The sequence below is a fragment of the Eucyclogobius newberryi genome, unplaced genomic scaffold (genome assembly GCF_026437365.1).
Source record: "Eucyclogobius newberryi isolate DKJ021-1_F unplaced genomic scaffold, fEucNew1.0.hap1 SCAF_8, whole genome shotgun sequence".
NCBI lineage: Eukaryota > Metazoa > Chordata > Actinopteri > Gobiiformes > Gobiidae > Eucyclogobius > Eucyclogobius newberryi.
The window spans coordinates 36,388,018-36,413,362 of record NW_027316500.1 but is presented as its reverse complement, the minus strand read 5'-3'; the positions used below and the strand labels follow the sequence as shown (position 1 = coordinate 36,413,362).

At 53.5% G+C, this 25,345-nt stretch overlaps 1 protein-coding gene across 1 annotated transcript in view; it reads right to left on the bottom strand.

The window, feature by feature from the left end:
• The window catches only part of znf318 (zinc finger protein 318), a 63,256-nt gene that overhangs the window by 5,768 nt on the left and 32,143 nt on the right, over positions 1-25,345 (bottom strand). Inside the window, exons 9-16 of the mRNA XM_072436490.1 lie at positions 18,485-18,543; positions 18,196-18,295; positions 17,520-17,794; positions 11,382-11,681; positions 10,991-11,084; positions 10,308-10,426; positions 8,380-10,159; positions 7,511-7,677 (exon numbers count right to left, since the gene is read on the bottom strand). Of these exons, the coding sequence (XP_072292591.1) occupies positions 7,511-7,677; positions 8,380-10,159; positions 10,308-10,426; positions 10,991-11,084; positions 11,382-11,681; positions 17,520-17,794; positions 18,196-18,295; positions 18,485-18,543 (2,894 nt within the window). The remainder of the gene's footprint in view (positions 1-7,510; positions 7,678-8,379; positions 10,160-10,307; positions 10,427-10,990; positions 11,085-11,381; positions 11,682-17,519; positions 17,795-18,195; positions 18,296-18,484; positions 18,544-25,345) is intronic.

Below are 25,345 nucleotides of genomic sequence, written 5' to 3'. Positions count from 1 at the left end.
GATGGGGGAGGTGATGGAGGAGGTGATGGGGGAGGTGATGGAGGAGGTGATGGAGGAGGTGATGGAGGAGGTGATGAAAGAGGTGATGGGGAGGTAATGGAGGAGGTGATGGGGAGGTGATGGGGGAGGTAATGGGGGAGGTAATGGAGGTGATGGGGGAGGTGATGGAGGAGGTGATGGAGGTGATGGGGGAGGTGATGGAGGAGGTGATGGGGGAGGTGATGGAGGTGATGGGGGAGGTGATGGAGGAGGTGATGGAGGAGGTGATGGGGGAGGTGATGGAGGAGGTGATGGGGAGGTGATGGAGGAGGTGATGAAAGAGATGATGGGGAGGTAATGGAGGAGGTGATGGGGAGGTGATGGAGGAGGTGATGGAGGAGGTGATGGGGGAGGTAATGGGGGAGGTGATGGGGAAGGTGATGGAGGTGATGGGGGAGGTGATGGAGGAGGTGATGGAGGTGATGGGGGAGGTGATGGAGGAGGTGATGGGGGAGGTGATGGGGGAGGTGATGGAGGTGATGGGGGAGGTGATGGAGGAGGTGATGGGGAGGTGATGAGGAGGTGATGGAGGTGATGAAAGAGGTGATGGAGGTGATGGAAGAGGTGATGGAGGAGGTGATGGAGGAGGTGATGGGGGAGGTGATGGGGGAGGTAATGGAGGTGATGGGGGAGGTGATGGAGGTGATGGAGGTGATGGGGGAGGTGATGGAGGAGGTGATGGGGGAGGTGATGGAGGTGATGGGGGAGGTGATGGAGGAGGTGATGGGGAGGTGATGGAGGAGGTGATGGAGGAGGTGATGGAGGAGGTGATGGGGGAGGTGATGGGGGAGGTGATGGGGGAGGTAATGGAGGAGGTAATGGAGGAGGTGATGGGGAGGTGATGGAGGAGGTGATGGGGGAGGTGATGGGGGAGGTGATGGGGGAGGTGATGGAGGTGATGGGGGAGGTGATGGAGGAGGTGATGGAGGAGGTGATGGGGGAGGTGATGGAGGAGGTGATGGGGAGGTGATGGAGGAGGTGATGGAGGAGGTAATGGAGGAGGTGATGGGGAGGTGATGGGGGAGGTAATGGGGGAGGTGATGGGGGAGGTAATGGAGGAGGTGATGGGGGAGGTGATGGAGGAGGTGATGGAGGTGATGGGGGAGGTGATGGAGGAGGTGATGGAGGTGATGGAGGAGGTAATGGAGGAGGTGATGGGGAGGTGATGGGGGAGGTGATGGAGGTGATGATGAAGGTGATGGGGGAGGTGATGGAGGAGGTGATGGGGAGGTGATGGAGGAGGTGATGGAGGAGGTGATGAAAGAGGTGATGGGGAGGTAATGGAGGAGGTGATGGGGAGGTGATGGAGGAGGTGATGGAGGAGGTGATGGGGGAGGTAATGGGGGAGGTAATGGGGGCGGTGATGGAGGAGGTGATGGGGGAGGTGATGGAGGAGGTGATGGGGGAGGTGATGGGGAAGGTGATGGAGGTGATGGGGGAGGTGATGGAGGAGGTGATGGAGGAGGTGATGGAGGTGATGGGGGAGGTGATGGAGGAGGTGATGGGGGAGGTGATGGGGGAGGTGATGGAGGTGATGGAGGTGATGGGGGAGGTGATGGAGGAGGTGATGGGGAGGTGATGAGGAGGTGATGGAGGTGATGAAAGAGGTGATGGAGGAGGTGATGGAGGAGGTGATGGAGGAGGTGATGGGGGAGGTGATGGGAGAGGTGATGGGAGAGGTGATGGAGGAGGTGATGGAGGAGGTGATGGGGGAGGTGATGGGGGAGGTGATGGAGGAGGTGATGGAGGAGGTGATGGAGGAGGTGATGGGAGAGGTGATGGAGGAGGTGATGGGGGAGGTGATGGGGGAGGTGATGGAGGTGATGGAGGTGGTGATGGAAGAGGTGATGGAGGAGGTGATGGGAGAGGTGATGGAGGAGGTGATGGAGGAGGTGATGGGGAGGTGATGGAAGAGGTGATGGGGGAGGTGATGGAGGAGGTGACGGGGGAGGTGAAGGGGGAGGTGATGGAGGAGGTGATGGAGGTGGTGATGGGGAGGTGATGGAGGAGGTGATGGAGGAGGTGATGAAAGAGGTGATGGAGGAGGTGATGGAGGAGGTGATGGAAGAGGTGATGGAAGAGGTGATGGAGGAGGTGATGGGGGAGGTGATGGAGGAGGTGACGGGGAGGTGAAGGGGGAGGTGATGGAGGAGGTGATGGAGGAGGTGATGGAAGAGGTGATGGAGGAGGTGATGGGAGAGGTGATGGAGGAGGTGATGGAGGAGGTGATGGAGGAGGTGATGGAGGAGGTGATGGAGGAGGTGATGGGGGAGGTGATGGAGGAGGTGATGGGGGAGGTGATGGGGGAGGTGATGGTCGTGTAGAACTGCACCATCATCTCCTCCTGCAGCTTGTCTTTCTTCAGCTGCTGCAGGAAGTTCATCCTCTGCTGGTTCTTCTTCATGAGGAGCTGATGGTGGCTCCCACTTGAGGTCCTGGTGATGGTGGCTCCCACTTGAGGTCCTGGATGATGGTGGGCCCCCACTTGAGGTCCTAGTGAGGGTGGCCCCCACTTGAGGTCCTGGATGATGGTGGGCCCCCACTTGAGGTCCTAGTGAGGGTGGCTCCCACTTGAGGTCCTGGTGATGGTGGCCCCCCACTTGAGGTCCTGGTGATGGTGGGCCCCCACTTGAGGTCCTGGTGATGGTGGCCCCCCACTTGAGGTCCTGGTGATGGTGGCCCCCCACTTGAGGTCCTGGTGATGGTGGCCCCCCACTTGAGGTCCTGGTGATGGTGGCCCCCCACTTGAGGTCCTGGTGATGGTGGCTCCCACTTGAGGTCCTGGTGATGGTGGGCCCCCACTTGAGGTCCTAGTGAGGGTGGCCCCCACTTGAGGTCCTAGTGAGGGTGGCCCCCACTTGAGGTCCTGGATGATGGTGGGCCCCCACTTGAGGTCCTGGTGAGGGTGGCTCCCACTTGAGGTCCTGGTGATGGTGGCTCCCACTTGAGGTCCTGGTGATGGTGGCCCCCCACTTGAGGTCCTGGTGATGGTGGCCCCCCACTTGAGGTCCTGGTGATGGTGGCTCCCACTTGAGGTCCTGGTGATGGTGGCTCCCACTTGAGGTCCTGGATGATGGTGGGCCCCCACTTGAGGTCCTAGTGAGGGTGGCCCCCACTTGAGGTCCTGGATGATGGTGGGCCCCCACTTGAGGTCCTAGTGAGGGTGGCTCCCACTTGAGGTCCTGGTGATGGTGGCCCCCCACTTGAGGTCCTGGTGATGGTGGCCCCCCACTTGAGGTCCTGGTGATGGTGGCCCCCCACTTGAGGTCCTGGTGATGGTGGCCCCCCACTTGAGGTCCTGGTGATGGTGCCCCCCCACTTGAGGTCCTGGATGATGGTGGCCCCCCACTTGAGGTCCTGGTGATGGTGGCTCCCACTTGAGGTCCATGATGATGGTGGCCCCCCACTTGAGGTCCTGGTGATGGTGGCTCCCACTTGAGGTCCTGGATGATGGTGGCCCCCCACTTGAGGTCCTAGTGAGGGTGGCTCCCACTTGAGGTCCTGGATGATGGTGGCCCCCCACTTGAGGTCCTGGTGATGGTGCCCCCCCACTTGAGGTCCTGGATGATGGTGGCCCCCCACTTGAGGTCCTGGTAATGGTGGCTCCCACTTGAGGTCCTGGATGATGGTGGCCCCCCACTTGAGGTCCTGGTAATGGTGGCTCCCACTTGAGGTCCTGGATGATGGTGGGCCCCCACTTGAGGTCCTGGATGATGGTGGGCCCCCACTTGAGGTCCTGGTGATGGTGGCCCCCCACTTGAGGTCCTGGTGATGGTGGCCCCCCACTTGAGGTCCTGGATGATGGTGGCCCCCCACTTGAGGTCCTGGATGATGGTGGCCCCCCACTTGAGGTCCTGGTGATGGTGGCCCCCCACTTGAGGTCCTGGTGATGGTGGCTCCCACTTGAGGTCCTGGTGATGGTGGCCCCCCACTTGAGGTCCTGGTGATGGTGGCTCCCACTTGAGGTCCTGGATGATGGTGGCCCCCCACTTGAGGTCCTGGATGATGGTGGCCCCCCACTTGAGGTCCTAGTGAGGGTGGCTCCCACTTGAGGTCCTGGATTATGGTGGCCCCCCACTTGAGGTCCTGGTGATGGTGGCTCTCACTTGAGGTCCTAACCCATGAGGGTGGTGTGTCGCCATGGTGATGAGGGTGGTGTGTCGTCATGGTGATGAGGGTGGTGTGTCATGGTGATGAGGGTGGTGTGTGGTCATGGTGATGAGGGTGGTGTGTCATGGTGATGAGGGTGGTGTGTCATGGTGATGAGGGTGGTGTGTGGTCATGGTGATGAGGGTGGTGTGTCGTCATGGTGATGAGGGTGGTGTGTCATGGTGATGAGGGTGGTGTGTCATGGTGATGAGGGTGGTGTGTGGTCATGGTGATGAGGGTGGTGTGTCGTCATGGTGACGAGGGTGGTGTGGTCATGGTGATGAGGGTGGTGTGTCGTCATGGTGATGAGGGTGGTGTGTGGTCATGGTGATGAGGGTGTCGTCATGGTGATGAGGGTGGTGTCGTCATGGTGATGAGGGTGGTGTCGTCATGGTGACGAGGGTGGTGTCGTCATGGTGATGAGGGTGTCGTCATGGTGATGAGGGTGGTGTGTGGTCATGGTGATGAGGGTGGTGTCGTCATGGTGACGAGGGTGGTGTCGTCATGGTGATGAGGGTGTCGTCATGGTGATGAGGGTGGTGTGGTCATGGTGATGAGGGTGGTGTGTTGTCATGGTGATGAGGGTGGTGTGTCGTCATGGTGATGAGGGTGTGGTCATGGTGATGAGGGTGGTGTGTCGTCATGGTGATGAGGGTGGAGTGTCATGGTGATGAGGGTGGTGTGTGGTCATGGTGATGAGGGTGGTGTGTGGTCATGGTGATGAGGGTGGTGTGTCGTCATGGTGACGAGGGTGGTGTGTCGTCATGGTGATGAGGGTGGTGTGTCATGGTGATGAGGGTGTCGTCATGGTGATGAGGGTGGTGTGTCGTCATGGTGATGAGGGTGGTGTGTCATGGTGATGAGGGTGGTGTGTGGTCATGGTGATGAGGGTGGTGTGTGGTCATGGTGATGAGGGTGGTGTGTGGTCATGGTGATGAGGGTGGTGTGTGGTCATGGTGATGAGGGTGGTGTGTCGTCATGGTGATGAGGGTGTCGTCATGGTGACGAGGGTGGTGTCGTCATGGTGATGAGGGTGTCGTCATGGTGATGAGGGTGGTGTGGTCATGGTGATGAGGGTGGTGTGTTGTCATGGTGATGAGGGTGGTGTGTCGTCATGGTGATGAGGGTGTGGTCATGGTGATGAGGGTGGTGTTTCGTCATGGTGATGAGGGTGGTGTGTTGTCATGGTGATGAGGGTGGTGTGGTCATGGTGATGAGGGTGGTGTGTCGTCATGGTGATGAGGGTGGTGTGTCGTCATGGTGATGAGGGTGGTGTGTGGTCATGGTGATGAGGGTGGTGTGTCGTCATGGTGATGAGGGTGTCGTCATGGTGACGAGGGTGGTGTCGTCATGGTGATGAGGGTGTCGTCATGGTGATGAGGGTGGTGTGGTCATGGTGATGAGGGTGGTGTGTTGTCATGGTGATGAGGGTGGTGTGTCGTCATGGTGATGAGGGTGTGGTCATGGTGATGAGGGTGGTGTTTCGTCATGGTGATGAGGGTGGTGTGTTGTCATGGTGATGAGGGTGGTGTGGTCATGGTGATGAGGGTGGTGTGTCGTCATGGTGATGAGGGTGGTGTGTCGTCATGGTGATGAGGGTGGTGTTATGGTGATGAGGGTGGTGTGGTCATGGTGATGAGGGTGGTGTCGTCATGGTGATGAGGGTGGTGTGTCGTCATGGTGACGAGGGTGGTGTGTCGTCATGGTGACGAGGGTGGTGTGTCGTCATGGTGACGAGGGTGGTGTGTCGTCATGGTGACGAGGGTGGTGTGTCGTCATGGTGACGAGGGTGGTGTGTCGTCATGGTGATGAGGGTGGTGTGTCGTCATGGTGATGAGGGTGGTGTGGTCATGGTGATGAGGGTGGTGTGGTCATGGTGATGAGGGTGGTGTCGTCATGGTGATGAGGGTGGTGTCGTCATGGTGATGAGGGTGGTGTCATGGTGACGAGGGTGGTGTGTCGTCATGATGATGAGGGTGGTGTCGTCATGGTGATGAGGGTGGTGTTATGGTGATGAGGGTGATGAGGGTGGTGTCGTCATGGTGATGAGGGTGGTGTTATGGTGATGAGGGTGGTGTCGTCATGGTGATGAGGGTGGTGTCGTCATGATGATGAGGGTGGTGTCGTCATGGTGATGAGGGTGGTGTTATGGTGATGAGGGTGGTGTTATGGTGATGAGGGTGGTGTCGTCATGGTGATGAGGGTGGTGTTATGGTGATGAGGGTGGTGTCGTCATGGTGATGAGGGTGGTGTCGTGGTGACGAGGGTGGTGTGTCGTCATGGTGACGAGGGTGGTGTGTCGTCATGGTGACGAGGGTGGTGTGTCGTCATGGTGATGAGGGTGGTGTGGTCATGGTGATGAGGGTGGTGTGTCGTCATGGTGATGAGGGTGTCGTCATGGTGACGAGGGTGGTGTGTCGTCATGGTGACTAGGGTGGTGTGTCGTCATGGTGATGAGGGTGGTGTGTCGTCATGGTGATGAGGGTGGTGTGTCGTCATGGTGATGAGGGTGGTGTGTCGTCATGGTGACGAGGGTGGTGTGGTCATGGTGATGAGGGTGGTGTGGTCATGGTGATGAGGGTGGTGTGTCGTCATGGTGATGAGGGTGGTGTGTCGTCATGGTGACGAGGGTGGTGTGTCGTCATGGTGATGAGGGTGGTGTGTCGTCATGGTGACGAGGGTGGTGTGTCGTCATGGTGACGAGGGTGGTGTGTCGTCATGGTGACGAGGGTGGTGTGTCGTCAGTCGTCATGGTGATGAGGGTGGTGTGTCGTCATGGTGATGAGGGTGGTGTCATGGTGACGAGGGTGGTGTGTCGTCATGGTGACGAGGGTGGTGTGTCGTCATGGTGATGAGGGTGGTGTCGTCCACAAACTCGATCAGTTTTATGGATTTTTTTTCTGGCTTTGAATTTAATCCCATAACATTGTGACTTTAATGTTGAAATGTTAAGACTTTTTTCTCGTAGTTCCCGCATCTTTTTTTGCTTGGTTTGGCCCTTATACTCTTATATATACTCTTGTATATACTCTTGTATATACTCTTGTATATACTCTTGTATATACTCTTGTATATACTCTTGTATATTCTTTTATACTCTTTTATACTCTTATCCGCTGTACAGACTAGAACATCTACACATCGAGTATTTTCAAGCACACAGCAGATATCAGCAACTAAACATTTAAAATTCCAAACCCGATGAAACAAATGATCTTCCATAGTCACAGTTTGTTTGTTTGGGTCAGATTGTTTGTTTGGGTCAGTTTGTTTGGTTGAAGGTCCAACACAACATCCGAATGTCTTTTCCGTGTCTTCTCACCTGTACGTCTGCTTTCTGTGGCTCAGTGGTATGTGGAGCTTCATCAGGGACACTCTGCTCAGTCACAGCCCGGTTTGAAGCCTCGTTCTGGGCTGTTCGCTGCTCGTTCTCTCCTTCTTTCTCTGGAACGACCTGAGCCACTGCTTCTGACGGAGATCTGCTTTGTCCTGGGAAAACAGCACATTTACCACTATATGAGAGCCCCGAGTGATGGCACCGGGATCAGTATCGGCATCAGTATCGTTTTGGAGCGGGACACGTGCGATCGCTCATTTATCTAACAAAGTTTATTAACAGCTTACATATTTAACTGTGATATTGCAGGGTTAGGGTTATTGCAATATTTAACACAATAATTTCACAAACAAAACTCCCCCCAACGTAACAACTCCCCCCCAAACAACGTAACAACCCCCCCAAACAACGCAACAACCCCCCCAAACAACGTAACAAACCTCCCCCCAAACAACGTAACAAACCTCCCCCCAACGTAACAAACCTCCCCAACGTAACAAACCCCCCCAAACAACGTAACAAACCTCCCCCCAACATAACAACCCCCAAAACAACGTAACAAACCCCCCCAAGGTAACAAACCCCCCCAAGGTAACAAACCCCCCCCCAACGTAACAAACCCCCCCCCAACGTAACAAACCCCCCAACATAACAACCCCCCCAAACAACGTAACAAACCGCCCCCAAACAATGTAGCAAACCCCCCAAACAACGTAACAAACCTCCCCCCAAACAACATAACAAACCCCCCAATGTAACAAACCCCCCCAACATAACAAACCCCCCCAACGTAACAAACCCCCCCAACGTAACAAAACTCCCCCCCCCCCGAACTGAATCTTTAAAATCGTTACCTGTTTGAGCGCCTTTGGCCTCGTTCATGGACCACACTGAGGCGATCTGCAGCCCTGACTCTTCTGGGCCACCGCTCGTCTCTGCTCTGTCAGGTTTGGGCTTGGGCTCGGCCTCGGGTTTGGGCTCGGGTCTGGTCTCGGGTCTGGTCTCGGGTTTGGGCTCGGGTTTGAGCTCGGGTTTGGGCTCGGGTTTGGTCTCGGGTTTGAGCTCGGGTTTGAGCCCGGGTTTGAGCCCGGGTTTGAGCCCGGGTTTGAGCCCAGGTTTGGCGGCTGTGGCGGAGTTTGCAGACGTTGGGCCCATGCTGCTGGAGCTGAACAGGATTCCAAACAGGTCCTTGGCTTTGGCAGCGGCCATGCTGGTGCTGAACTTCTCCATCTTGGGTCCGGCGCTGCTCATGAACGGAGCCGGCTTCACGTAAATGCGCTTGGGCGGCTCGGCTTCAGGCAAAGCCGGCGGCACTGTGTTCAGACCCGGAGTCACAAAGCCCTGAGGCAACACCGGGGGCAGCGCCACCGGAGGCAGCACCAGCGGCGGAGGGGGGATGCTGGGGTTAATGGGGGGCATAAGGCCGGAGGGCGGAGGGAAGGGCGGGTACGACGGGGGAGGGAAAGTGGGAGGAGGGAAAGAGGGCGGAGGAAAGGTGGGGTTTGGAATCAAAGGAACCTGCGGTGTGTCCGAGGGAGGCAGCGGGTCAGGAGTGGTCTGCGGCGCCGCTTCCTGGTTCGCTGGAACGGGCAGCCTCACAGGAGATGGCCCCGGTTTCCCACCCAGAGCCCCGCGGCGGTTGGCGAGACCGGGCCTGATCTTGCCCCAGGCCGGGGGAGCAGTTTGGGCAAGCTTCTCGGCGATCTCCTTTGCCGCTGCCATCGACTTCTGAAAAGCGTCGTCGTCTGTGCCACTTTTCTGTGCTGCCGCCTCGTCGTCCTTTATGAACGCGGCTGCCACCTTCTGGGCCTCCTTCATCAAAACGCTCTCCTTCCTTTTCCAGGTGAACTTGTTGAATGTGGAGGCGGCGGTTGCGGCAGCAGGAGACGTGCCGGCCTTACCGCCCTCTTGGCTTTGCTTCTTGAGTTTGGCCCTCATGGCGGGGCTGGGGCCGCACATGACCTTAGGCGGGTCGTATGGCCGAGGCGGCGGCTCAGGCTCCTTCTTCGGCTCCGATTTCTTTGACTCGTATTTGGATTTGGGCTCATCGTATTTAGCCTTTGGTTCGTACTTGCCTTTGGGGCGATCCTCATCCCTGTAGTATTTGGACTTTTCGTAGCGGTCTTCTTCGTAGCGGTCGTCGTAACGCTCGTCGTAGCGGTCGTCGTAGCGACGACTCTTGTACTTGTATTCTTCATAGCGTCGATAGCGTTCCCTGCGGTCCTCCTCCTCGCGGCTGTAGCGGGACTTGTCATCCTTTTTGGATTTGGATTTCTCGTCCTCGTCCTTCTTGGTTACAGGTTGTTCCAAAAGCTTCGGAGACGGTTTGTTCTCCACTTTGATCTCCAGCTTGGGCAGTTTGGGTGGCTCCTCAGGGCGTGGCCTCATATCCACCTTGACCTCCAGTTTGGGCACTTCTAGTGGGCGGGGAAGTTCCAGGGGGCGGGGTGGTTCCACGGGGCGGGGCGGGCTGAACTCCTCTGGCTCCATGTGTTTCTTCTTTTTGAGTTTGGGCTCTGGTTTTGGCTCGGACTCCGCCTTGAGGGCCTTGGGTTCTTCAGGTTTGCGCTTCATGCCTGCCTGGCGGTCCAGGTTACGGCGCTGCTCGTACAGAGGGTTCTCCTGCATCAGTTTCTGAAACAAACGTTTCTTCAGCGTTAAAAAGGCAAAATGTTTTCAGTCACTTTCTTTACCTCCATAAACCCGCTCTGACCGATCTGACAGACTGTTAGCTTTTGTTGTAGACGTTCTATTGTATCTTTGGACGTGCACGTTGTTTTACCTTGTACTTCTCATTGTGCACGTGCGTGGTCACATGCTCCTCGGCACAGATGGCGTCGCCGTAAAACTCTTTGCACAGGAGGCAGTAGAATCCTCTGACGGGCAGCATGAACTCTGACCCTGAAAAACGGCACAAAAAAGGCACAGAACAGTTAAACGTCAGAAAAACGGAACAGAGCAACGTGTTTACCTGCATCCGCTGCGCGTGAGAACCTGAAGGAAAACTGCTGACAAAAACGATGCACAGAAAATAAAAACAGAAGTCTGAGTTACACTGAGAACAATGAGGAGCGCTGTGATTGGACGGCTTGAGCACCGCTGCATCATGGCAGGTGTTTATTGGATCCTGAAATAAAGGTGTTTTAAAGATGTGCGTTTTAGTGATGAGCAAACCAAAGGCAGAACGTTTCAGAGGAAATAACTCCAGCTTCTGCCTCGGTTTGGCTCCGTCACTAAAAACTGTTTCAATCTGGAACAAAACAAAGTTGTGTCTTGTTGAAATGCATCTTGGGAGTCGTAGTTTACGATTATTGCTCCTTTTTCACAGTAGATCCAGCTTAGACCTGGAAAAGGGAGAGGCTGAGCTCGGGGCACACAGGTACTCAGGTACTCGGGGTACTCTGAGGCATAAGCATGCGTACACATTTGTGTCTTCAGTCTCATGAGATTCAAACAGATATTCACCTTTGGCCGGTTTGGTCAGCTTCTCCACCGTGAGGCTGCTCTTGGGGTCTTTGGTGGGAGCCGGGGCCCACGGCCGGTCGTACGGGTCCAGAGTCTGACGTGTGGGACAAGAGCTTTGTTCATTTATGTTGGAAACATTGGGTCACGATACAAACATCACATCTTGAAAATGATCTAAGGTGTGAGTGCTGCCCGGGGTCGAGTGGTTAAGGCAGAGTGTCGTGAGTTCCAATCCCGACTCCGACAGTTTACTGCATGTAAACTCTCACTCATCTGTCCTGTCTAAGTCAAATGATCTAAGGTGTGACAGACGGTGCTGTCTGGCAGCATCTGTCTGGAGTAAACAGGTTACACAAATATATGGATATACTGTAAATAAAGGGTTCCAGACCTTGCGGTGCGCCTTGCTGTGCAGGTGAGTGTAGAAGTCGAACATGGATCCTGAAGTCAAGTTGCAGCTTTTGCACCAGTGGTTTCCAGCGTCATAATATTCAAACAGATCTTCCACCATGGGCGGGGCCGCAGGTTGAGGGGGCGTGGCTGCCTTCATTGGGGGCGTTGCTGCCTTACGAGAAGGCGCGATAGCTTTGTGAGAAGGCGTGGTTTTCTGAAGGGGAGTGGTCTTCCGAGGGGGAGTGGTCTTCCGAGGAGGCGTGGTCTTCCGAGGGGGCGTGGTTGATTTTTCGGGGGACTAAAGAAACAGAACGTTGGAGGGTTAAATTAAACGAGCAGCGGAGTCACACAAACGTCACAGAAATGTGATAAGTCAGAAAAAGGCCTTACCTGAGCTCCAAGAGCCAAATGTGAGGAAATGCCACAAAACAAAGCCACAAATGTGACGGGACAAGTTTAAGGATGTATTCACAATACACTTTTAATTCAGATCCAGACGTTTGTCTGGACAGTCCGGTTTGTTTGGGTCATTGTGAACGTTTGAAAGCCCGGTCCAAGACCAGACCATGAGTGACCATGAAGTGACCCTGGAGTGACTCTGAAGTGACCCTGGAGTGACCCTGAAGTGACCCTGAAGTGACCCTGAAGTGACCCTGGAGTGACCATGAAGTGACTCTGAAGTGACCATGAAGTGACCCTTGAGTGACCCTGAAGTGACCCTGGAGTGACCATGAAGTGACTCTGAAGTGACCATGAAGTGACTCTGAAGTGACCATGAAGTGACTCTGAAGTGACCCTGAAGTGACCCTGAAGTGACCCTGGAGTGACCCTGGAGTGACCCTGGAGTGACCCTGAAGTGACCCTGGAGTGACCCTGGAGTGACCCTGGAGTGACCATGAAGTGACCATGAAGTGACTCTGAAGTGACCCTGAAGTGACCCTGGAGTGACCCTGAAGTGACCCTGGAGTGACCATAAAGTGACCATGAAGTGACCCTGGAGTGACCCTGAAGTGACCCTGGAGTGACCATGAAGTGACTCTGACGTGACCCTGAAGTGACCCTGGAGTGACCCTGAAGTGACCCTGGAGTGACCATGAAGTGACCATGAAGTGACCCTGGAGTGACCCTGGAGTGACCCTGAAGTGACCCTGGAGTGACCCTGAAGTGACCATGAAGTGACCCTGAAGTGACTCTGAAGTGACCCTGGAGTGACCCTGGAGTGACCATGAAGTGACTCTGAAGTGACCATGGAGTGACTCTGAAGTGACCCTGGAGTGACTCTGAAGTGACCCTGGAGTGACCCTGAAGTGACCCTGGAGTGACCATGAAGTGACTCTGAAGTGACCCTGGAGTGACCCTGAAGTGACCCTGGAGTGACCCTGAAGTGACCCTGGAGTGACCCTGAAGTGACCCTGGAGTGACTCTGAAGTGACCCTGGAGTGACCCTGAAGTGACCCTGGAGTGACCATGAAGTGACTCTGAAGTGACCATGAAGTGACCCTGGAGTGACCCTGAAGTGACCCTGGAGTGACTCTGAAGTGACCCTGGAGTGACCATGGAGTGACCCTGGAGTGACCCTGGAGTGACCCTGAAGTGACCCTGGAGTGACCCTGAAGTGACCATGAAGTGACCCTGGAGTGACCATGAAGTGACTCTGAAGTGACCATGGAGTGACTCTGAAGTGACCCTGGAGTGACCCTGAAGTGACCCTGGAGTGACCCTGGAGTGACCCTGGAGTGACCCTGAAGTGACCCTGGAGTGACCCTGAAGTGACCATGAAGTGACCCTGGAGTGACCATGAAGTGACTCTGAAGTGACCATGGAGTGACTCTGAAGTGACCCTGGAGTGACCCTGGAGTGACCCTGGAGTGACCCTGGAGTGACCCTGGAGTGACCCTGAAGTGACCCTGGAGTGACCCTGGAGTGACCATGAAGTGACTCTGAAGTGACCATGAAGTGACCCTGGAGTGACCCTGAAGTGACCCTTGAGTGACCCTGAAGTGACCCTGGAGTGACCATGAAGTGACTCTGAAGTGACCATGAAGTGACTCTGAAGTGACCATGAAGTGACTCTGAAGTGACCCTGAAGTGACCCTGAAGTGACCCTGGAGTGACCCTGAAGTGACCCTGGAGTGACCCTGAAGTGACCCTGGAGTGACCCTGGAGTGACCCTGGAGTGACCATGAAGTGACCATGAAGTGACTCTGAAGTGACCCTGAAGTGACCCTGGAGTGACCCTGAAGTGACCCTGGAGTGACCATAAAGTGACCATGAAGTGACCCTGGAGTGACCCTGAAGTGACCCTGGAGTGACCATGAAGTGACTCTGACGTGACCCTGAAGTGACCCTGGAGTGACCCTGAAGTGACCCTGGAGTGACCATGAAGTGACCATGAAGTGACCCTGGAGTGACCCTGGAGTGACCCTGAAGTGACCCTGGAGTGACCCTGAAGTGACCATGAAGTGACCCTGAAGTGACTCTGAAGTGACCCTGAAGTGACCCTGGAGTGACCCTGGAGTGACCCTGAAGTGACCCTGGAGTGACCCTGAAGTGACCATGAAGTGACCCTGAAGTGACTCTGAAGTGACCCTGGAGTGACCCTGGAGTGACCATGAAGTGACTCTGAAGTGACCATGGAGTGACTCTGAAGTGACCCTGGAGTGACTCTGAAGTGACCCTGGAGTGACCCTGAAGTGACCCTGGAGTGACCATGAAGTGACTCTGAAGTGACCCTGGAGTGACCCTGAAGTGACCCTGGAGTGACCCTGAAGTGACCCTGGAGTGACCCTGAAGTGACCCTGGAGTGACTCTGAAGTGACCCTGGAGTGACCCTGAAGTGACCCTGGAGTGACCATGAAGTGACTCTGAAGTGACCATGAAGTGACCCTGGAGTGACCCTGAAGTGACCCTGGAGTGACTCTGAAGTGACCCTGGAGTGACCATGGAGTGACCCTGGAGTGACCCTGGAGTGACCCTGAAGTGACCCTGGAGTGACCCTGAAGTGACCATGAAGTGACCCTGGAGTGACCATGAAGTGACTCTGAAGTGACCATGGAGTGACTCTGAAGTGACCCTGGAGTGACCCTGGAGTGACCCTGGAGTGACCCTGGAGTGACCCTGGAGTGACCCTGAAGTGACCCTGGAGTGACCCTGAAGTGACCATGAAGTGACCCTGGAGTGACCATGAAGTGACTCTGAAGTGACCATGGAGTGACCCTGAAGTGACCCTGGAGTGACCATGAAGTGACTCTGAAGTGACCCTGGAGTGACCATGAAGTGACTCTGAAGTGACCATGGAGTGACTCTGAAGTGACCCTGGAGTGACCCTGGAGTGACCCTGAAGTGACCCTGGAGTGACCATGAAGAGACTCTGAAGTGACCCTGGAGTGACCCTGAAGTGACCCTGGAGTGACCCTGAAGTGACCCTGAAGTAACCCTGGAGTGACCATGAAGTGACTCTGAAGTGACCCTGAAGTGACCCTGGAGTGACCCTGGAGTGACCATGAAGTGACCATGAAGTGACCATGGAGTGACCCTGAAGTGACCCTGGAGTGACCATGAAGTGACTCTGAAGTGACTCTGAAGTGACCCTGGAGTGACCATGGAGTGACCCTGGAGTGACCCTGGAGTGACTCTGAAGTGACCCTGGAGTGACCCTGGAGTGACCCTGGAGTGACCATGAAGTGACCCTGGAGTGACGGAAAGAGGTCAAAGTCACAGGTCAAAGTCACAGGAGCAGGTCACAGGTCAAAGTCACAGGAGCAGGTCACAGGTCAAAGTCACAGGAGCAGGTCACAGGTCAAAGTCACAGGTCAAAGTCAAAGGAGAAGGTCACAGGTCAAAGTCAAAGGAGCAGGTCACAGGTCAAAGTCACAGGAGCAGGTCACAGGTCAAAGTCACAGGTCAAAGGAGCAGGTCACAGGTCACAGTCACAGGAGCAGGTCACAGGTCAAAGTCACAGGAGCAGGTCACAGGTCAAAGTCACAGGAGCAGGTCACAGGTCAAAGTCACAGGTCAAAGTCACAGGAGCAGGTCACAGGTCAAAGTCACAGGTCAAAGTCAAAAGGGGAAGGTCACAGGTCAAAGTCACAGGAGCAGGTCACAGGTCAAAGGAGCAGGTCACAGGTCACAGTCACAGGAGCAGGTCACAGGTCAAAGTCACAGGAGCAGGTCACAGGTCAAAGTCACAGGTCAAAGGAGCAGGTCACAGGTCACAGTCACAGGAGCAGGTCACAGGTCAAAGTCACAGGAGCAGGTCACAGGTCAAAGTCACAGGAGCAGGTCACAGGTCAAAGTCACAGGAGCAGGTCACAGGTCAAAGTCACAGGTCAAATTTAGAGGTCAAAGTTAGAGGTGGGTTTGTTACGTTGTTTGGCGCGGGGCAGGGCCTGGGGCGGGGCGGGGCAGGGCCTGGGCAGGCAGCGGGGCAGGCCGCGGGGCAGGGCCTGGGGCGGGGCGGGGCAGGGCCTGGGGCGGGGCAGGGCCTGGGGCGGGGCGGGGCAGGGCGCGGGGCAGGGCGTTTGATAAAAGTGTATTGTGAAATAAAGTGAATGTAAAGTGAACGTGGCGGAGCTTTTCTTCTCATGAAACACTAACGCTCCACAATAAGAAACAAATGTGTCTCAAAAAGAAAAATAACCTCATTTTAGTCAAACCTTTTTTTAAAAGAAACTTGTGATTGTTCAATTTGAAAAAAAATCATGATTAAGGTTTTTGGTAAATCAACTCTGCCTCGTCCTCTGTCTCTCCACCTTAGACCCTCTCCACCTTAGACCCTCTCCACCTTAGACCCTCTCCACCTTAGACCCTCTCCACCTTAGACCCTCTCCACCTTAGACCCTCTCCACCTTAGACCCTCTCCACCTTAGACCCTCTCCACCTTAGACCCTCTCCACCTTAGACCCTCTCCACCTTAGACCCTCTCCACCTTAGACCCTCTCCACCTTAGACCCTCTCCACCTTAGACCCTCTCCACCTTAGACCCTCTCCACCTTAGACCCTCTCCACCTTAGACCCTCTCAACCTTAGACCCTCTTAACCTTAGACCCTCTCAACCTTAGACCCTCTCAACCTTAGACCCTCTCAACCTTAGACCCTCTCAACCTTAGACCCTCTCCACCTTAGACCCTCTCCACCTTAGACCCTCTCCACCTTAGACCCTCTCCACCTTAGACCCTCTCCACCTTAGACCCTCTCCACCTTAGACCCTCTCCACCTTAGACCCTCTCAACCTTAGACCCTCTTAACCTTAGACCCTCTTAACCTTAGACCCTCTTAACCTTAGACCCTCTCCACCTTAGACCCTCTCCACCTTAGACCCTCTCCACCTTAGACCCTCTCCACCTTAGACCCTCTCCACCTTAGACCCTCTTAACCTTAGACCCTCTTAACCTTAGACACTCTTCACCTTAGACACTCTTCACCTTGGACCCTCTCCACCTTGGACCCTCTCAACCTTAGACCCTCTTAACCTTAGACCCTCTCAACCTTAGACCCTCTTAACCTTAGACCCTCTTAACCTTAGACCCTCTCAACCTTAGACCCTCTTAACCTTAGACCCTCTCCACCTTAGACCCTCTCAACCTTAGACCCTCTCAACCTTAGACCCTCTTAACCTTAGACCCTCTTAACCTTAGACCCTCTCCACCTTAGACCCTCTCCACCTTAGACCCTCTCCACCTTAGACCCTCTCCACCTTAGACCCTCTCCACCTTGGACCCTCTCCACCTTGGACCCTCTCCACCTTAGACCCTCTCAACCTTAGACCCTCTCAACCTTAGACCCTCTCAACCTTAGACCCTCTCAACCTTAGACCCTCTCCACCTTAGACCCTCTCCACCTTAGACCCTCTTAGCCTTAAACCCTCTTAACCTTGGACCCTCCCTGTACCTTTGCCCCTCCCCTGTACCTTAGACCCTCCCCTGTCCCTTAGCCCCTCCCCTGTCCCTTAGCCCCTCCCCTGTACCTTAGACCCTCCCCTGTCCCTTAGCCCCTCCCCTGTCCCTTAGCCCCTCCCCTGTCCCTTAGCCCCTCCCCTGTACCTTAGACCCTCCCCTGTACCTTAGACCCTCCCCTGTCCCTTAGACCCTCCCCTGTCCCTTAGCCCCTCCCCTGTACCTTAGACCCTCCCCTGTACCTTGACGCTGCTCCGGCGTCGCTCCGGCGGGCTTCTGTCTCGTTTCTTTTTGGCCGGAGGTTCGCGCTCAGAGGATTTTCGGGGCCGATCTCCGGGGGCCAGACCCAAGATGGACGCCACCTTCTCGATCTCTGTTCGCTTCTTCTCTGCCGCCTCGTGTTCCCGTCGCAGTGCAGAGATCTGTGACATCACTTCCTCCTGCAGGCGGCTGATTTCCTGTAGCAGAGGGTCTTTGTGGCCATCCTTCTCACGACGCTTCTTCCTCAGCAGCTCCCCTACAGGACAAACATGATTGGGAAAAGTCTCTACCTCCTTTGGGACGCTTCCAAAGCAGTCTTGAGAGGACAAATTATAGACATAGCCTCCGAAAAAAGAAACATGCAAGAAAAATAAAATGTTGGCGGAAATGCAAAGAAGAAAAAAAAAAAAAAAAAGACGAGAAGAAATGAATGATCTGTTTTCACAGGAAATGGTCGAGAAAATAGTCTTTACCAAACAAATATAATTTGAGAGTGGTCCTGATCCTGACCTCAGACCTGGTCCTGATCCTGACCTCAGACCTGGTCCTGATCCTGACCTCAGACCTGGTCCTGATCCTGACCTCAGACCTGGTCCTGATCCTGACCTGAGACCTGGTCCTGACCTGACACCTGGTCCTGGTTTATTGTGACTGTACCTTGTTGTTTTCGGAGGCGCTCCAGCTCCTTCATGAGGTACTCTTTCTTCTTCATCCTCACGTCTCGATCCTGTTTGAGCTTCTCTCGCTCCTCCAGCACCTGAAACCATCAAACAGAGACTAGACCCAGGTCCAGGTCCAAACCCTGACCCGTTCCGAGGCCCGTTCCGAGGCCCAGACCAAGGCCCAGACCAAGGCCCAGACCAAGGCCCAGACCAAGGCCCAGACCAAGGCCCAGTCCCCAACAAACTGAAGTAATAATGTGTTTTAATTCCGAGAAAAAAGTAACCTTTTGCTTCTGACTCTCGTTGTTCTGTTCATCGTTAAACGGACGATCTTTGTCTCCATCTGAAACCGGAAATAGAATTGGTCACTTCCTGTCTGCCGATGTGGCTGAGCTCAAGGTCAAACATTCTTCATTATTTGTAAAGTTCTTGTCCTTTAAACTTTCTCTTGTTTCATTGCTTTGGCGTGTCATGTTAAATATAATTAAAATTATGTAAACAGTTAGTAAACAGTGCTAGGAACAGACGACAAGGAACAGTGTTAGAACAGGCGTTAGTGACGAGGAACAGTGTTAGAACAGGCGTTAGTGACGAGGAACAGTGTTAGAACAGGCGTTAGTGACGAGGAACAGTGTTAGAACAGGCGTTAGTGACGAGGAACAGTGTTAGAACAGGCGTTAGTGACGAGGAACAGTGTTAGTGACAAGGAACAGTGTTAGAACAGGCGTTAGTGACAAGGAACAGTGTTAGAACAGGCGTTAGTGACAAGGAACAGTGTTAGAACAGGCGTTAGTGACGAGGAACAGTGTTAGAACAGGCGTTAGTGACGAGGAACAGTGTTAGTGATGAGGAACAGTGTTAGAACAGGCGTTAGTGACGAGGAACAGTGTTAGTGACAAGGAACAGTGTTAGAACAGGCGTTAGTGACGAGGAACAGTGTTAGTGACGAGAAACAGTGTTAGAACAGGCGTTAGTGACGAGGAACAGTGTTAGTGACGAGGAACAGTGTTAGAACAGGCGTTAGTGACGAGGAACAGTGTTAGAACAGGCGTTAGTGACAAGGAACAGTGTTAGTGACAAGGAACAGTGTTAGAACAGGCGTTAGTGACGAGGAACAGTGTTAGAACAGGCGTTAGTGACAAGGAACAGTGTTAGTGACAAGGAACAGTGTTAGAACAGGCGTTAGTGACGAGGAACAGTGTTAGAACAGGCGTTAGTGACGAGGAACAGTGTTAGAACAGGCGTTAGTGACGAGGAACAGCCTTAGAACAGGCGTTAGTGACGAGGAACAGCCTTAGAACAGGCGTTAGTGACGAGGAACAGCCTTAGAACAGGCGTTAGTGACGAGGAACAGCCTTAGAACAGGCGTTAGTGACGAGGAACAGCCTTAGAACAGGCGTTAGTGACGAGGAACAGCCTTAGAACAGGCGTTAGCGACGAGGAACAGCCTTAGAACAGGCGTTAGCGACGAGGAACAGCCTTAGAACAGGCGTTAGCGACGAGGAACAGCGTTAGAACAGGCGTTAGTGACGAGGAACAGCGTTAGAACAGGCGTTAGTGACGAGGAACAGCGTTAGAACAGGCGTTAGTGACGAGGAACAGCGTTAGAACAGGCGTTAGTGACGAGGAACAGCGTTAGAACAGGCGTTAGTGACGAGGAACAGCGTTAGAACAGGCGTTAGTGACGAGGAACAGTGTTAGAACAGGCGTTAGTGACGAGGAACAGTGTTAGAACAGGCGTTAGTGACGAGGAACAGTGTTAGAACAGGCGTTAGTGACGAGGAACAGTGTTAGAACAGGCTTTGCGACGAGGAACAGTGTTAGAACAGGCGTTTGTAACGAGAAAAAGCCTTAGAACAGGCGTTAGTGACGAGGAACAGTGTTAGAACAGGCATTGCGACGAGGAACAGCCTTAGAGCAGGCGTTGGTGACGAGGAAAAGCCTTAGAACAGGCGTTGGTGATGAGGAACAGCCTTAGAACAGGCGTTAGTGACGAGGAACAGCCTTAGAACAGGCGTTAGTGACGAGGAACAGCCTTAGAACAGGCGTTAGGGACGAGGAACAGTGTTAGAACAGGCGTTAGTGACGAGGAACAGTGTTAGAACAGGCGTTAGTGACGAGGAACAGTGTTAGAACAGGCATTGCGACGAGGAACAGCCTTAGAGCAGGCGTTGGTGACGAGGAAAAGCCTTAGAACAGGCGTTAGTGACGAGGAACAGCCGTAGAACAGGCGTTAGTGACGAGGAACAGCCTTAGAACAGGCGTTAGTGACGAGGAACAGCCTTAGAACAGGCGTTAGTGACGAGGAACAGCCTTAGAACAGGCGTTAGTGACGAGGAACAGCCTTAGAACAGGCGTTAGTGACGAGGAACAGCCTTAGAACAGGCGTTAGTGACGAGGAACAGCCTTAGAACAGGCGTTAGTGACGAGGAAAAGCCTTAGAACAGGCGTTAGTGACGAGGAACAGCGTTAGAACAGGCGTTAGTGACGAGGAACAGCGTTAGTACAGGCGTTTGTAACGAGGAACAGCCTTAGAGCAGGCGTTGGTGACGAGGAAAAGCCTTAGAACAGGCGTTAGTGACGAGGAACAGTGTTAGAACAGGCTTTAGTGACGAGGAACAGTGTTAGAACAGGCGTTAGTGACGAGGAACAGTGTTAGAACAGGCGTTAGTGACGAGGAACAGTGTTAGAACAGGCGTTAGTGACGAGGAACAGTGTTAGAACAGGCGTTAGAGACGAGGAACAGTGTTAGAACAGGCGTTAGTGACGAGGAACAGTGTTAGAACAGGCGTTAGTGACGAGGAACAGTGTTAGAACAGGCGTTAGTGACGAGGAACAGCCTTAGAACAGGCGTTAGTGACGAGGAACAGCCTTAGAACAGGAGTTAGTGACGAGGAACAGCCTTAGAACAGGCGTTAGTGACGAGGGAAAGCCTTAGAACAGGCGTTAGTGACGAGGAACAGTGTTAGAACAGGCGTTTGTAACGAGGAACAGCCTTAGAACAGGCGTTAGTGACGAGGAACAGCCTTAGAACAGGCGTTAGTGACGAGGAACAGCGTTAGAACAGGCGTTTGTAACGAGGAACAGCCTTAGAGCAGGCGTTGGTGACGAGGAAAAGCCTTAGAACAGGCGTTAGTGACGAGGAACAGTGTTAGAACAGGCTTTAGTGACGAGGAACAGTGTTAGAACAGGCGTTAGTGATGAGGAACAGTGTTAGAACAGGCGTTTGTAACGAGGAAAAGCCTTAGAACAGGCGTTGGTGACGAGGAACAGCGTTAGAACAGGCGTTTGTAACGAGGAACAGCCTTAGAGCAGGCGTTGGTGACGAGGAAAAGCCTTAGAACAGGCGTTAGTGACGAGGAACAGTGTTAGAACAGGCGTAAGTGACAAGGAACAGTGTTAGAACAGGCGTTAGTGACAAGGAACAGTGTTAGAACAGGCGTTAGTGACAAGGAACAGTGTTAGAACAGGCGTTAGTGACGAGGAACTGTGTTAGAACAGGCGTTAGAGACGAGGAACAGTGTTAGAACAGGCATTAGTGACGAGGAACAGTGTTAGAACAGGCGTTAGTGACGAGGAACAGTGTTAGAACAGGCTTTAGTGACGAGGAACAGTGTTAGAACAGGCATTGCGACGAGGAACAGTGTTAGAACAGGCGTTTGTAACGAGAAAAAGCCTTAGAACAGGCGTTAGTGACGAGGAACAGCCTTAGAACAGGCGTTAGTGACGAGGAACAGCCTTAGAACAGGCGTTAGTGACGAGGAAAAGCCTTAGAACAGGCGTTAGTGACGAGGAAAAGCCTTAGAACAGGCGTTAGTGACGAGGAACAGTGTTAGAACAGGCGTTTGTAACGAGGAAAAGCCTTAGAACAGGCGTTAGTGAAGAGGAACAGCCTTAGAACAGGCGTTGGTGACGAGGAACAGCCTTAGAACAGGCGTTAGTGACGAGGAACAGCGTTAGAACAGGCGTTAGTGAAGAGGAACAGCCTTAGAACAGGCGTTAGTGACGAGGAACAGCCTTAGAACAGGCGTTAGTGACGAGGAACAGCCTTAGAACAGGCGTTAGTGACGAGGTGAAGCCTTAGAACAGGCGTTAGTGACGAGGAACAATGTTAGAACAGGCGTTAGTGACGAGGAACAGTGTTAGAACAGGCGTTAGTGACAAGGAACAGTGTTAGAACAGGCGTTAGTGACGAGGAACGGTGTTAGAACAGGCGTTAGTGACGAGGAACAGTGTTAGAACAGGCGTTAGTGACAAGGAACAGTGTTAGAACAGGCGTTAGTGACGAGGAACAGCCTTAGAACAGGCGTTAGTGACAAGGAACAGTGTTAGAACAGGCGTTAGTGACAAGGAACAGTGTTAGAACAGGCGTTAGTGACGAGGAACAGTGTTAGAACAGGCGTTAGTGACGAGGAACAGTGTTAGAACAGGCGTTAGTGACAAGGAACAGTGTTAGAACAGGCGTTAGTGACGAGGAACAGCCTTAGAACAGGCGTTAGTGACGAGGAACAGTGTTAGAACAGGCTTTAGTGACGAGGAACAGTGTTAGAACAGGCGTTAGTGACGAGGAACAGTGTTAGAACAGGCTTTAGTGACGAGGAACAGTGTTAGAACAGGCGTTAGTGACGAGGAACAGCCTTAGAACAGGCGTTAGTGACGAGGAACAGTGTTAGAACAGGCGTTAGTGACGAGGAACAGTGTTAGAACAGGCTTTGCGACGAGGAACAGTGTTAGAACAGGCGTTTATAACGAGAAAAAGCCTTAGAACGGGCGTTAGTGACGAGGAACAGTGTTAGAACAGGCATTGCGACGAGGAACAGCCTTAGAGCAGGCGTTGGTGACGAGGAAAAGCCTTAGAACAGGCGTTGGTGACGAGGAACAGCCTTAGAACAGGCGTTTGAAACGAGGAACAGTGTTAGAACAGGCGTTAGTGACGAGGAACAGCCTTAGAACAGGCGTTAGTGACGAGGAACAGCCTTAGAACAGGCGTTGGTGACGAGGAACAGCCTTAGAACAGGCGTTAGTGACGAGGAACAGCCTTAGAACAGGCGTTAGTGACGAGGAACAGTGTTAGAACAGGGGTTTGTAACGAGGAACAGCCTTAGAGCAGGCGTTGGTGACGAGGAAAAGTCTTAGAACAGGCGTTAGTGACGAGGAACAGTGTTAGAACAGGCGTTTGTAACGAGGAACAGCCTTAGAGCAGGCGTTGGTGACGAGGAAAAGCCTTAGAACAGGCGTTAGTGATGAGGAACAGTGTTAGAACAGGCTTTAGTGACGAGGAACAGTGTTAGAACAGGCGTTAGTGACGAGGAACAGTGTTAGAACAGGCGTTTGTAACGAGGAAAAGCCTTAAAACAGGCGTTGGTGACGAGGAACAGTGTTAGAACAGGCGTTTGTAACGAGGAACAGCCTTAGATCAGGCGTTGGTGACGAGGAAAAGCCTTAGAACAGGCGTTAGTGACGAGGAACAGTGTTAGAACAGGCGTTTGTAACGAGGACCAGCCTTAGAACAGGCATTAGTGACGAGGAACAGTGTTAGAACAGGCGTTTGTAACGAGGAACAGCCTTAGAGCAGGCGTTGGTGACGAGGAACAGCCTTAGAGCAGGCGTTGGTGACGAGGAACAGCCTTAGAGCAGGCGTTGGTGACGAGGAACAGCCTTAGAACAGGCGTTAGTGACAAGGAACAGTGTTAGAACAGGCGTTAGTGACGAGGAACAGCCTTAGAACAGGCGTTAGTGACGAGGAACAGCCTTAGAACAGGCGTTAGTGACGAGGAACAGCCTTAGAACAGGCGTTAGTGACGAGGAACAGTGTTAGAACAGGCGTTAGTGACGAGGAACAGCCTTAGAACAGGCGTTAGTGACGAGGAACAGTGTTAGAACAGGCGTTAGTGACGAGGAACAGCCTTAGAAAAGGCGTTAGTGACGAGGAACAGCCTTAGAACAGGCGTTAGTGACGAGGAACAGTGTTAGAACAGGCGTTAGTGACGAGGAACAGTGTTAGAACAGGCGTTAGTGACGAAGAACAGCCTTAGAACAGGCGTTTGTGACGAGGAAGAGTGTTAGAACAGGCGTTTGTGAGGAGGAACAGTGTTAGAACAGGCGTTAGTGACGAGGAACAGCCTTAGAACAGGCGTTAGTGACGAGGAACAGCCTTAGAACAGGCGTTAGTGACGAGGAACAGCCTTAGAACAGGCGTTAGTGACGAGGAACAGCCTTAGAACAGGCGTTAGTGACGAGGAACAGCCTTAGAACAGGCGTTAGTGACGAGGAACAGCCTTAGAACAGGCGTTAGTGACGAGGAACAGCCTTAGAACAGGCGTTAGTGACGAGGAACAGCCTTAGAACAGGCGTTAGTGACGAGGAACAGTGTTAGAACAGGCGTTTGTAACGAGGAACAGCCTTAGAACAGGCGTTGGTGACGAGGAAAAGTCTTAGAACAGGCGTTAGTGACAAGGAACAGTGTTAGAACAGGCGTTTGTAACGAGGAACAGCCTTAGAGCAGGCGTTGGTGACGAGGAAAAGCCTTAGAACAGGCGTTGGTGACGAGGAACAGTGTTAGAACAGGCTTTAGTGACGAGGAACAGTGTTAGAACAGGCGTTTGTAACGAGGAAAAGCCTTAGAACAGGCGTTGGTGACGAGGAACAGTGTTAGAACAGGCGTTTGTAACGAGGAAAAGCCTTAGAACAGGCGTTGGTGACGAGGAACAGTGTTAGAACAGGCGTTTGTAACGAGGAACAGCCTTAGAGCAGGCGTTGGTGACGAGGAAAAGCCTTAGAACAGGCGTTAGTGACGAGGAACAGTGTTAGAACAGGCGTTTGTAACGAAGACCAGCCTTAGAACAGGCATTAGTGACGAGGAACAGTGTTAGAACAGGCGTTTGTAACGAGGAACAGCCTTAGAGCAGGCGTTGGTGACGAGGAAAAGCCTTAGAACAGGCGTTAGTGACGAGGAACAGTGTTAGAACAGGCGTTTGTAACGAGGAACAGCCTTAGAGCAGGCGTTTGTAACGAGGAAAAGCCTTAGAACAGGCGTTGGTGACGAGGAACAGTGTTAGAACAGGCGTTTGTAACGAAGACCAGCCTTAGAACAGGCGTTAGTGACGAGGAACAGCCTTAGAACAGGCGTTGGTGACGAGGAACAG